Source organism: Manihot esculenta, chromosome 11 (assembly GCF_001659605.2).
Source record: "Manihot esculenta cultivar AM560-2 chromosome 11, M.esculenta_v8, whole genome shotgun sequence".
Lineage (NCBI taxonomy): Eukaryota > Viridiplantae > Streptophyta > Magnoliopsida > Malpighiales > Euphorbiaceae > Manihot > Manihot esculenta.
This window is the reverse complement of record NC_035171.2, coordinates 20,301,889-20,315,507: the sequence shown is the minus strand read 5'-3', so window position 1 is coordinate 20,315,507 and position 13,619 is coordinate 20,301,889. Positions and strand designations below refer to the sequence as shown.

The 13,619-nt window shown below is 28.0% G+C and overlaps 1 protein-coding gene across 9 annotated transcripts; it reads left to right on the top strand.

The window, feature by feature from the left end:
• Nucleotides 1–980: 980 nt before the first annotated feature.
• On the top strand, nucleotides 981–5,174 carry LOC110626937. Of its 9 annotated transcripts, none has more exons than XM_043962126.1 (5): nucleotides 981–1,213; nucleotides 1,800–1,899; nucleotides 1,999–2,134; nucleotides 3,787–4,076; nucleotides 4,176–5,174. In XM_043962126.1, exons 3-5 carry the CDS (start codon nucleotides 2,011–2,013, stop codon nucleotides 4,974–4,976), a joined length of 1,215 nt encoding a protein of 404 aa, XP_043818061.1. In that variant the 5' UTR covers nucleotides 981–1,213; nucleotides 1,800–1,899; nucleotides 1,999–2,010; the 3' UTR covers nucleotides 4,977–5,174. The 9 variants fall into 9 exon arrangements, with proteins under 9 accessions (XP_043818061.1, XP_043818066.1, XP_043818060.1 ...); XM_043962127.1 differs by lacking the exon at nucleotides 981–1,213 and adding an exon at nucleotides 1,281–1,343; XM_043962128.1 differs by lacking the exon at nucleotides 981–1,213 and adding an exon at nucleotides 1,602–1,620.
• Nucleotides 5,175–13,619: the final 8,445 nt, after the last annotated feature.

Sequence of the window (13,619 nt, the reverse complement as noted above, 5' to 3'; positions counted from 1 at the left end):
ATTCCCATCAAAGGGTGCAGCTGAACTCCGTTGTGACAACAAGGCGGCAATAAGCATTTCTGAAAATCCAGTTCAGCATGATCGAACAAAACATGTTGAAATAGACCGACATTTCATCAAAGAAAAGTTGGACAGTGGTCTGATATCTTTACCGTTTGTTCGATCAGAGGTCCAATGGGCGGACATCCTAACCAAAGCAGTAGCTGGACGAATATTCCATGAGGTTTTGGGCAAATTGGGTATGCTAGATTCACATGATCCAACTTGAGGGGGAGTGTTGGAAAGAATCATCTGCCATGATTGTAAATCAATCAGTGATCCTCTATCATGATTGTGAATCAATCAGTGATCAAATCTTACCATATTTAGCATAGCATGATTCTAGGACATAATTGAGAGCACAATCAAAGGTCTAATTGTTCATATTATGTACTATATAAATTCTGTAAATTACTACACAAGTGGTAAAAAAATAAAATCAATTTTCTTTTCAAATTCAAGATTTTTCTCCATCCTAACAACTCTTCCAAATGTATAAAAAAAGAAATGAATTTTAATAGGATATATACTATTTTATTATATTTATTTTATTTTATATGAATATTTTTTGGTTATTCTCTGATGCAGCCGGTCTAGCAAAAACAAAAATAAAAAATTCAACACGATGTATACATAGAAAGCTGGCTTATATTGCGTTAGTGATTTATAGAATAAGCTTTGATACAATCGTAATAATAACATAATAAAATTAAAAACTTACATTAAAATATATTAATGTGATAGGGACAAAATTAACTTAAAAAATTAAAAAAAAAAAACAACATGCATTTAACATGAAATGACAAAAAAACAATAAAATAAAATAAAATAAAATAAAGTAGAAGCGGTGGATTGCACGTGCAATATAATCAGGAGCACGTGATAGTGATGTCATCCCGACTATAAATGTCGATGGAGAAGGCCACGCTACGAGTAAAGGTGATGCGTCTTAGTCTTTCTGATTAGTCAAACTCGGAGACAAACCAGCCCAAAAAAGCTTCTTTATTTATTTATTTTATTTTTTAAATCTGTTTTTTCAAAGAAGGTGACGTTGAAGAACTGAGAATTTATTTGAGGCAAATGGAAAAAAAACAATAGTGTGAATAGTCAAATTATGTGTGCAAACAGCATATGCCATCTTTGAAGCAGTGGAGTCCTCTCTTTCTCTTTCTGGGTAATGCTTTATTGGTTTTTTTTTTTTTTTTCTCTTTTGCTCTGTGGAAATTTTCTCGTGTTTTCTTAGTCCCTTCAGATCTTTTTCTGTTTTCTCTGAGAAATTTGCAGTTTTTGTTCGTCTTTATAAGGTGGGTTGTTAGCAGTCTACACGTTCTTGCTTTCTTTTTCTTTTCCTGGTTTCTTGGTATTCTCGGTGGAGAGCTTGGAAGTGGTAGGGAGAAAGGAGGAATTTGTTCTCTTGAATCTTTTTCCCTAAGATATTAACGTTCCTTTGTAGTCTTTTGTCTGTATTCTATGATTTTGATGTTTTTAAAAGAAAATAATAAACATCGTCCATTCAATTGGTTGTGTTTTATCTCCACTAAACCAACTATTTGGCTAGAACTGAAGCTTTGAGTTGTTCTTGTATGTTATTCTCATAGTTTTTTTTTTTTTTTTTTTTTTTTTCATATGATCTTTTTAGTTTTGATTATACTTTACAGTTTAAATTGTTGAGAATGATCTGTTCTGCATTCATTTTGGTGGTTGTGAAAACTAACAGTTTGTACTTGTATAGTTATTTTGTACTTGTATGTGTACTGAAGTTACTAAAATCAGCTTTGGATCTTCATGGAATTTGATTGCAAAAAACCAGGAAGAAATTAGATTAAATTTGATAACAAAAATTACAGCCAGAATCAATAGGTTCTTTTTCTGTTTATCTAATCTTTACCAATTGGTTAATTAAATTTTAAGGAAATTTGTCCAGCTTTGCTAATAAATTTTGGGTGAAAATTGCTATAGGTTGACAAAAAGATGGCTGATTATGGAAGAGTTCATCCAGATTGTGTTAATGCTTCCAATCCCTATCATGAATGTGCTGTAGCTTGCCTTGAAAAAATTGCACAAGGCCAGGGACGGAAAGAGAAGAAAAAGTCAGGTAATTCATATTGCTACTGTTGTGTTTTGATGGGTTGTTTATTTCATCATCTTAGTCTCCTTACCATGAGAAATCTTCGTACATGGACCCTTCATTTGGAATCAAGAATTTTGTAAAAATTCAATTCAATTGAATTCTTTTCTTGCAAAATTCTTGTTTGGAATAAAAGAATTCAAAATTTTTTAACTTTAAAAATTATCACCTTGTATGAAAATGAAATCATGAATTGTTTTTGCAAGAATTTATTTGAATTCTTTTCTTACAAAATCATTCATGCCAAACGAGGTTCACGAGATGAGAAAGTTCCAAAACTAGTATTTGTATGTTTTTCTGCATTCCTGTTCTTCTACAATGATGCAATCCTTCGTTGGTCGTGTTTTTGTGCGAAGCCTTTGATCTGTTTTAGCTAAGAAAATAGCTGACTTTCTTAATCAACTCCAGCAATGAGATATCCCCTGAAAGTGTCATAAAATATATTCAGAGGGTACCAAGAATTTTCCACAATATGTTTGGGAGAAAGTTTTTGGAGGTGAGATATGACTTCTCTAAAGTATCAGACACATGGCCTTCTTGTTAAACAAAGTAAAGTTTTTGGAGGTTCTGATTCAACATACAAAATTGGTGGATTTGGGAAGTTTTTATATCTTACCTTCCAAAACCTCACCTTGCCTTTAAAATTTTTTGCGACACTTACCAAAACTATAGTTTGATTAGAATATTGTCTTAGAAATTTGTTAGAAAATTGTTCTGATCATAATCTTACAAGTAATTAGTGAATAACTGTTGTAAAAGTTTAGCTGTTGTTAGCCCGATGGAAGATGGAACATCTGCATTCTGCAGAGCCAAACACAATCTTATTTGACGAAACCAAATAGCTAATTCTTCAATTTCTAAGATGCCATAAATCTAACAGTTTCACTAGAAAAAGTTGTCTTTCCTTATCAGTCAGCATGCTCAAGCCTTTCGGTCAAATTTAGTTGATCTTAATAGATGAACTCTGAAAGTGAAGAAATGTGATTTAGTTCTGTACCATGTTGTCTAGTTAATACCTTATTTACTTAGTTGAGTATTTGTGCAGAGAATTAGTCTAACCTGGTGAGTTCACTACAAGTGACATATTTCTTGTCATAATATATATGAATGGTGAACCTTAGCACATGAATTCATCTCTATTGTCCTCCATTGACGTCCTTTTAACCCTTGGATTATTGTCCATTTTAGGCCGCAGCCTGCAGAGTTTTTACTTTTCAACAGGGTCTTTTAGAGGGTAGGGTGTCATTGGATTTCATAAGCCAAGTCCAGCTGGTTCTGCTAACTAACATGCATCCTGGCACCATCTATTGTTAATTCTTTTCTTCAATGTTTAACAGGTCTTACCAATAATGGACTGACCAATGAGAACACGTTACAAAATGAATCACTAATGAAGTATCATTAGGAAAATACTACGATATACTTAATTTTGTTGGAATATTAAGTGTTTTGGGATATGCTTACCATTTTATAAACGCTGCTGTTTTTGGGAATAGAGAGAATATGCAGACTGTTTTCTTTCGCATTAAAGAAAATTTACATTCTTAATTCTTGTATCCTTGAAGTTAGATATTTCTTCAATTTTAGCTCATGTTCCTCATGATACTCCATTGTTATAGCAGGCTCTTTCATTTTTGAAGCTTCTCGAAGCTTTGGCAGAAAAAAGAAGGGATCTGAATCTCTGCCTAGGTCTGCTAGAGACAATATTTCTGCTGTTAAAACAGTGTACTCTACTGACTCTTTGTCACCTCGATCACCTTTGTCCACGAAGAAAAAAGTGGAATCAGAGAACAGTCAATCTTCTTCATCATCCGGTCAACATTCTGAAGAAGCTTTTCCACAAGATCATTCCTTTGACAAGGGACAAGTTCAATCCACTGAATTTGTGCATCCATCTGGGAACTTAATGGTGAGTCTCTCTATCTCCCCCTTACACGCATGCACAAAGAATAGCTAAAATTTTAGTTTTGATGTATATTTGACACCTTACATTATCTGTCTCTAACAGCCTAATGGTACCAAAAGCCTTTCACTTGGTAGTTTTACTTGTTTTGCCATTGTGCCGCCAACCAATCCGGAGGACGACCAGAAGTCTCTTGCTTCATCTGAGAAAGCTTCATCTCCTATTTCCAAGAATTTGGAAGTCACTAATGCTCCAACTTCTAAGTCTCTGAATTCCACTTTTACTAACATTTCCCGTGCTTCAGAAGAGAGTGACGATGAAATTCAGTCCGTTATTTCTGATTCCTGCGTGTCAGTCGGAAAATATCACGTGAGATCAACTGCTGCCTCTATCTTGCAGTTAATCCTGGACAAGTATGGGGATATAGCTGCAAACTGTCGGTTGGAATCGACTTCCTTGCGTGCTTATTATCTAGAATGCCTTTGCTCTGTGGTTCAGGAGTTGCAATCCACATCTCTTAATCAGCTATCAAAATCCAAAGTGAAAGAATTTCTGGCTGTTCTCAAGGATATAGAGTCTGTACAAATAGATGTTAGTTGGCTGCGGAGCATACTGAATGAACTCACAGAAGCCATGGAACTCAATAAGCAACAACAAGCAGCCGAGGAAGCGAAAAGCAGCTGCATTCATACTATAGAATCAACAAAGAAAGAGCTAGAATCAATGATGGAGGATTTAGCTAAAAAAGAAAAAGAAGTTGCAGCTGCAAAGGCACTAGTGGAGGAAACAAAGGCTCGGTTGAGGGAGTTGAAGCTTGAATCTTGTCGGTTGAGTGATACCATTTTATCGACCAGGTCGAAGATGGAAAAGTTTCATATCAAACCATTCGCAGATGAGATCTTATAAATCAATTAGCATGCAAAAATTTAGTAATTGATGTGTAGATGTTTGTTGCAATGTGGTAGTTAATATGGTTGCATTCAAGTATGATAAAAAGAATGATGTGGGTTTGTAGTTATGGTATTTGTAGCACTCACAATAATTGTGAAGTTGTTGTCCAAAACATAAATATATATAGTTGATTTAAGGCTTTTTATTAGTGGACATGGGATTGTTAGCTTCTTCCTCTATGTAATTTTCCTTTTTTTTTTTTTTTTTTTTTTTTTGCGTATATGACTGGTTGAGAACTAATTGGACAAATTCAGAATGTCTTTCCATCGAAATAAATGAGTATATATACATATTATAAGACTTTGTTAAAACAATTTCTAATAATCCTCTATCAATAAATTAGTCTATAATTATATAATTTCCTATGATTATATAATTTCTCATAATTATGTACAGATTACGTTCAGACTGTAACACTCCACTTCAAGTTAGATGATAGATATTTATCATGTCTAATTTAATTTGTTAGAAAAATATTCAATTCGAGATCTATTTAAAAATTTAGTGAATAGATCATCCAATTGTTCTGTGTCTTCATTAAATTTTCTTGAATTTTCTTACAGGAATGACTTATAATAAAATAATCTGATACTTTATAATAAAATAAAGAAATTGAGCAATTTCAGTATGTTTTTTATTGAAATAAATGAGTATATATACAGATTATAAGACCTTATTAAGATAATTTTTAATAATTTTTTATTAATTAATCAGTGTAATCTCCTAATAACTCTCTATCAATCAATTAGTTTATAATTATTTAATTTTCTATAATTACATACTCACACCGTAAAGAATGTTTATTGGAGTGAATTTTGCAAAATTAATTATTTAATTTTATTTTAAATTATTTAATTATTTTATCATTCTAATTTTTGAAATCGAATTTTCTAAAAAAGTTTATTGGTTGAGGTTTTATAGGACGGAAATACTTAATGAAACATGGGGCCCTGATAGTAACCTTGTTATTATCATTAGGTCAAACCATGTGTTGGAATTCTCATATAATCAGAATTGATGTTCACAACAGTACGTCCCTTCCCCAAAATAACTTTACATTAATTTATAAATTTAATATTAATTTTTTACTCACATTAATTAAATTTAAATCAACATGTAAGAAATTATTTAGAATAATTCAAATCTTAAACAATAATATATGACAAGGGTTTTTAATTTGTATTTTTATATTTATTATTAAAAGTAAAAAATAAAATAATTAAAATATTTTTATTTACCTAAATTATTTTTTCTTTACTATTTTCTTCCAAAAAATATTTACATTTTATAGTAATATGAGATAAAATATTAATTTTTAAAATAAAAACTATACAAAAACAATTTATTCATAATGAATAAATTTATTCATAATATAATCTTTAAAGATTAGATTTATTTTCTTATTTTTAATTTCTAAAATAATAAAAAGAATCTTATTAGTCAATATACGAGAAGAGGTATTAATTTATTTTTATTAAAAAAAGTTATTTAGTTAAAAACAATTGTCACACAACAAATATAATCAATAATATGAATAGCTAAAAAATATAATTCAATTTTATAAGAATAGATAAAATTCTTTAAGTATTACTTAACATCCTTTTAGCACATTAATTTCTAAATTATTTCAATATCTCAACAGTTTTGTCAATAGAATAATTTTATATTAATTATTGTAATATTTTGAAAGATAATATTTTAGAAATAAGTTTAATTCAGTCTCCATATTTTTATTTAAGAATTAAATAAATTTAGTTTAATTTTTTTTATCAATTAAATCCCTACAATTTTCTTAAATGTTAAATAAGTTATGACTTGATATAATATTTTTTAATAAATAAAATATTTTTTTATAATAAAATTTTATTTTTATAATTTTAAAAAATTTTACAATTTCTATATTTTTTTAATTCTTTATATTAATTAAAATATTAAATATTTGATATTTTAAATTATAAAAAATAATATTTTATTATTAAATAATAATATTATATTGAATTAATACTTATTTAATTTTAAATAAAATTACATAGACTTAATTGATAAAAAAAATTAATTTAATTTAATTTATTTATTCCTTAAATAAAAATATAAAAATTTAATTGAATTTATTTTTATAATATTTTATTATAATAAAATAAAATAAATAAACGTTATCTAATATATATATATATATAGATTGGTGTTGACACGTGACATTCGATATTAACATGTGTCATTTACTTTTATACTACATGTGGTTTTTCATAAGGAATTTCTTTTATTTTATATAACATTTATACTACATTTAATTCTTTTATTATTATTATCATTTATATTTTAATTTTTTATTTAAATTATTATTTTTAATAACTAATTCTCCAAATCTTAAGACTTTTTGGATTAATTTAAAAATTATTATATTTTTTCTTACAAAATATGAAAAATTATATATATAAAACTAATCAGTAACTTTAAATTTTTTTCCTCTAATATATATATTATCAACATTTTCTATAGTTTTACTATTAAAAAATTAATTAAACTACAATAATAATGCATTTAATATATATTTTTAAATAAGTAGTAATAATTATATTATTATTATTATTATTATAATTTTAAATAAAAATAATAATGTAAGAGCTAATTAATAATACAAAAGTTTATTAAAAAAAAAAATTTTAGTTTCACAATTCATTCAAAAATCACTATTAACAATATCAGCTTCTCAGCAGTCTCGGAGGTTAGACATGAACATACAATTTTTGACGTTTCTTGCAGAGGTCAGTCGAAAAAGGTAAATCTGGTCCACCAGAAATAGCTGAGGAAGGTCATTGCAACCCTGAGGGACATCCCTCCAAGAGATCAACATCCCAGCTAATCTCTGAGCTCTCCTTTAGCTCGACCACCACGAAGGTTTCAGCCCAGCCTTGTATTGAATCTTTATATTCATCAAAGATAGACAACCCTCCTCGACGAGTAAAGTAGTAAAACCCATGATTAGCTTGGACAAGGCGGAAGAAAGTAGAGAACAGAGCAACAGAAGAGGCAAAACCCCAGCACAGCCAAACAGATTCAAAGGAGCGCATGAAAAGGATAGAATTTGGGGATAACATGTGAGGAGTCACACAGAAATGGGTAAAAACCTCAATGAAAAGGGGGTGAAGAGGAAAGTCAGCCCAAAATCGCATTGCTTAATGAAAAAAAAAAATTAAGCTACGACCCTGCTGGGTCTATCAAGCCCATCGGAGCCGGGTTGGGAAAAACAATCCTCTCATTGCGAAGAGGAGCCCTAATCCTATAAATGAAGGTATCGATGTACTCACTGGAGAAAAAATAGAAAGAGAAGGAGTGATAGAGGATATCAAATCCACGACATCAGGAATTCTAACAGAAGCCATAAGAAGCGTGGGACGTACCTTGGAGCAGAGATTGCAGAGGCGAAAGAGAATGAGTTAACAGAAGTAAAGCAAGAAGAAGAGTCGAGAGCAGAGAGAAAAATCGAGAATACGAGTTTGAAATGGGTAAAGGCGGAGAAAAGACGTTTTGATAAAAGTCTCCCTAGAGTCACGCGGTTCGAGATTTACCCCCTCATTAATCATGGAATAACTAATGAGTAAGTAAAGGGGCACTTGATAACCGTTGGGCCTCCGTCACTCGGACTCCAGTCCAGTCCTCATAGGAGAGCCCACTACACAAGCTTGTCCACTAGCATATGGTCCACACCACGCTCGAGCAGGCTTGGCAGATCGGGGTTCGGACTCAATAAAGAGAGATCCAACTCATCTGACTTGATGGGTTAATGGGAGAATAGACCCATCTATATCCATGGCCATGTCAACACAAGCGTCGGGTAGAATTAAATAGCTGCTTGTCGATGGAGAGAGAGGGGAGTGCGTCCATACATACAACTCTGTATGATAATGACAAGTGGTGCTGTAACAGGATGGTAGTTATACATCACTAGAGGATAAATGGGAAAAAGGATAAAGGAAAAAGGCGTGAACCATTCAGACCAAATTTATTTCAGACATATCAAAACTCTACCTTTTTCTGAATTTCAGACATCAATAATTTTTAAAGATTAGATTTATTTTCTTATTTATATAGTCTCTAAAGCAAAATACCATATTAAGCATCACTAAATTATTTTTATTTTCTAAAATAATAAAAAGAATCTTATTAGTCAATATACAAGAAAAGAAGAGGTATTAATTTATTTTTATTAAAAAAAGTTATTTAGTTAAAAACAATTGTCACACAACAAATATAATAAAAAATATGAATAGCTAAAAAATATAATTTAATTTTATAAGAATAGATAAAATTCTTTAAGTATTACTTAACATCCTTTTAGCACATTAATTTCTAAATTATTTCAATATCTCAACAATTTTGTGAATAGAATAATATAATTTTATATTAATTATTGTAATATTAATTTTGTGAATAGAATAATATAATTTTATATTAATTATTGTAATATTTTTAAGGATAATATTTTAGAAATAAGTTTAATTCAGTTTCTATACTTTTATGTAAGGATTAAATAAATTTAATTTAATTTTTTTAATTAATTAAACTCCTATAATTTTCTTAAATGTTAAATAAATTATGACTTAATATAATATTTTTTAATAAATAAAATATTTTTTATAATAAAATTTTATTTTTTATAATTTTAAAAATTTTACAATTTCTATATATTTTTAATTTTTATATTAATTAAAGTATTAAATATTTGATATTTTAAATTATAAAAATAATTTTTTATTATTAAATAATAATATTATATTAAATCAATACTTATTTAGTTTTTAAGTAAAATTACGTAGATTTAATTGATAAAAAAAATTAATTTAATTTATTTATTCCTTAAATAAAAATATAAAAATTTAATTGAATTTATTTTTATAATAAAATAAAACAAATAAACGTTATCGAATATATATATAGATTGGTTTGCCTTGGTGTTGACACGTGACATTCTAATATTAACATGTGTCATTTACTCTTATACTACATGTGATTTTTCATAAGGAATTTCTTTTGTTTTATATAACATTTATACTACATTTAATTCTTTTATGATTATTATCATTTATATTTTAATTTTTTATTTAAATTATTATTTTTAATAACTAATTCTCCAAATCTTAAGACTTTTCGGATTAATTTAAAAATTATTATATTTTTTCTTACAAAATATGAAAAATTATATATATAACTAATTAGTAACTTTAATTTTTTCTTCTAATATTATATATATATATATATATATACATATTTTTCTATAGTTTTACTATTAAAAAATTAATTGAACTACAATAGTAATGTATTTAATATATATTTTTAAATAAATAGTAATAATTATGTTATTATTATTATTTTAAATAAAAATAATAATATAAGAGCTAATTAATAATACAAAAGTTTATACACAAAAAAAATTTTAGTTTCACAATTCATTCAAAAATCACTATTAACAATATTCAATAAATTAAAAAAAATCTTATTTTATTGTTGCATATTAAAATTTTAAATAATAACGTGTAAAATACGAGTATTTCTCTACTATATATATATATATATATATAAAGCAAGTTAATTTTTTCTTGGCGTTCGCACGTGAGATTTTATTCAAATATTATATTTTATATATATTATTTATTTTATATAGGGATGATCGTTCAAATTAAAAAATCGACTGAATCAAATTAATTTAAAATTTAGTTCAAATTTTTATTAATTTTGATTTGATTCGGTTTGATTTTTAATTTTAAAAATTTCAGTTAATTTGATTCGGTTCGATTTTGATAAAAAATAAAAAAAATCAAATCGAACCGATCAATGATAATAGTATATTATTTTCAATAATATAGAGATATTAGATCATATTAAGGTTAAAATATTCTATTAAATTTTAAAATATTAAAATAAAATATAAAAAATAAAAAATAAAAAATTTATTAAAAATTTAAACTAATCAAATCGAACTGAATCGAATCAAATCAGTTCGATTCAATTTCTGATTAAAATCAATTCAGTTCAATTTTTATAAATATCAAAATTTTAATTTTTAATTTATTAAATTCGATTTTAAATCGAATCAATAAAATGCTAACCTATATTTATACAGGTTAAATTAAGTAACGCTGGTAGAATAGTTTTTTAGTACCACAAGTGGAATACTCGTGCTATGCACAATAGTATTTAATATTTTTAAATTTAATGTTATAGTTATATTTAAATATTTATTTATTAAAATATTTTAAATATTTTAAAAAAATTATGAGTTATATTATTATTCAGATTTTTTATTTCAATTTAATTTGTTTTATTCTGTTTAAACAATTGCTAATGATTTAGCTAAAAAATGTAACAATTTTTATTGGAATTAATTAACACTTTATTCTTTTAAAAGTTTTTCACATTATTTAAATTTACTATTTGTTAGTGCAAAATGAAATATAAACAAAACTATGTTATATCTAGTTTTATAGATATAAAAATCCTTGATATTGGTCTTTAATGGTATCAATATCGAAAAGATTGTGGTATGAATTTGAAATATTTTACTTCGATAATAACTAATCAATTAGTGAACATATGCTTATGAGATTTGATTAGAAAATAATTTGGAGTAAAAAAAACTATGAAAAATAATTACCATAAAAAACACCTTTCGAAGTGTCACTTTTTAATTCTTAGAATATACCGTAGATTATTTAAAAAGAATTTTACATATTACCTCTCAATTTTCAAAAAATGTCATATGTTGATCTCTTTAAAATATATATATATATATATATATAAATTTATATTAAATTTAATTTTTTTTATCATTATTATTATTTATATTTTAATTTTTTATTTAAATTATTATATTTAATACTTAATTCTCAAAAGCTTAATATATTTATGACTAATTTATCATTTAAAAAACTACTATATTCTTTTTCTTAAAATATAAAAATTATATATATAACTAATTAACTTCACTTTTTTTTTCCATAACATTATTTATATATATTAGTGATATACCACAACAATAACTCAAAATAAGTCATATACTGTTACCATAAGATAGAAGCACGTGATAAGAATCTAATAAGCCGATACACGATTTCACCATTGTAGCACCCGATTCTTCATTAAGACTGACTCTATCCTGAATAGGTCAAGTTTTCATATAAAATTATATTTAACAAGTACAATCCAGCAAATCCCCATTATACCTGTAATTACGAGATTTCCGATCAATTAGCCAGTGGGATCCCTTATCAATTAGGCAGGACTCACCGGATTTTCAGGAAGTACTACAATTAACTCCATTTTCTTACAGTATAAAAGCTAATGATCACAGAGACAAAAGTAAACATTCTCTTACACAATTACTCTTGAATTCTAAGCAATTTCTTATACTCATCTTATTTTTCAGTTTACTAAATTGAGCATCAGATTGGCTACCATAGGCGCCAAACCCCTCGCATTCTCTTTCTTGCAGGATTGACCAATCGCAGCACAACTCTATTTCGGCCACATCATTTGATTCCATTGCCGAGAAATCCATTGAATTCTGTTTGTTCATTAAAACCGATCTCTTATCCCCTTTCTCTTAAAAAGAAAATCTTCTTTTCTCTTTCTTGAAATGGCTGAAAATTCATGAGCTGCTAATAAGTCTACTGCCAATAAGGGCATAAACATTTTTTCTGCTCCTGGTAGTGGAAAAAATACCCTGATAGTCAATGAGACTGAACTAAGTGACCTAAACAATGAGCAGATACTTCAATACATAAAAAGCCTACAGGTGGCTCTCGAGCAGTATGAAGCTCGTGAGGAGGTCTCCTTCATGGCTCCCAAGATAAGGAAGGAAGCATCCATCGACACTCCAAGGACTCGGACAAAGGTAATCTAAACGCAGTCCAAGAGGAAGGAAAAATTGGAGGAAGATGAGTCGTCGGATGAGGCTCTAAAAGATGTCAAATGGAAACTGATACGAGTCATACAAAGGTATCAGAAGGAGTAGGAGGAGGATTATGGGTTGGACGATGCCTCGCCCCTTTCAGAATGGATCTTGGTAGATACATTTCCCACTAAGTTCAAACTTTCAAGTTTGGACAAATATGACAGAATAGTAGATCCCAGAAGTCACATGGCGATCTTTAGGACAACCATGCAGCTTCAGGATGTCAATGATTTCATGTTGTACCGAGTGTTTCTATCAACACTCACAAGTTTGGCTCAGAAATGGTACCAACATCTAAGCGAGGTTCAATTCAGAACTTTACATAATTTGCTATGTTAATTAAATCTAGGTTTATTACTTGTATACCTCCTAAAAAGCTCTCCTTTGACTTGTGGAAGATCTGCCAAGAAGAGGGCTAGTCTTTAAGGAGCTTTATTTTCAATGCAGAGGCAATAGAGTTGGAAGAATTAAATAATGAGATAGTAGGTGAAACGTTAAAGAAAAAGAAACGCACAACGTCAAGTTTATAGATTTCTTAATTAAGAACTCAGCCGCTGCATACCAACAGCTAGTGGACAAAACCTAGAAGTACATAAGATTAAATGATGAAGTCTAAGCATTGAGAGAGCATAAAAGGACGAGAGAAA

Coding starts and splice junctions, on each gene's coding strand:
- LOC110626937 (XM_043962125.1), top strand. CDS start 2,011: ATGGCTGATTATGGAAGAGTTCATCCAGATTGTGTTAATGCTTCCAAT. Junction 2,135..3,786: donor GAAAGAGAAGAAAAAGTCAG/GTAATTCATATT, acceptor CCATTGTTATAG/CAGGCTCTTTCATTTTTGAA. Junction 4,077..4,175: donor ATCCATCTGGGAACTTAATG/GTGAGTCTCTCT, acceptor TGTCTCTAACAG/CCTAATGGTACCAAAAGCCT.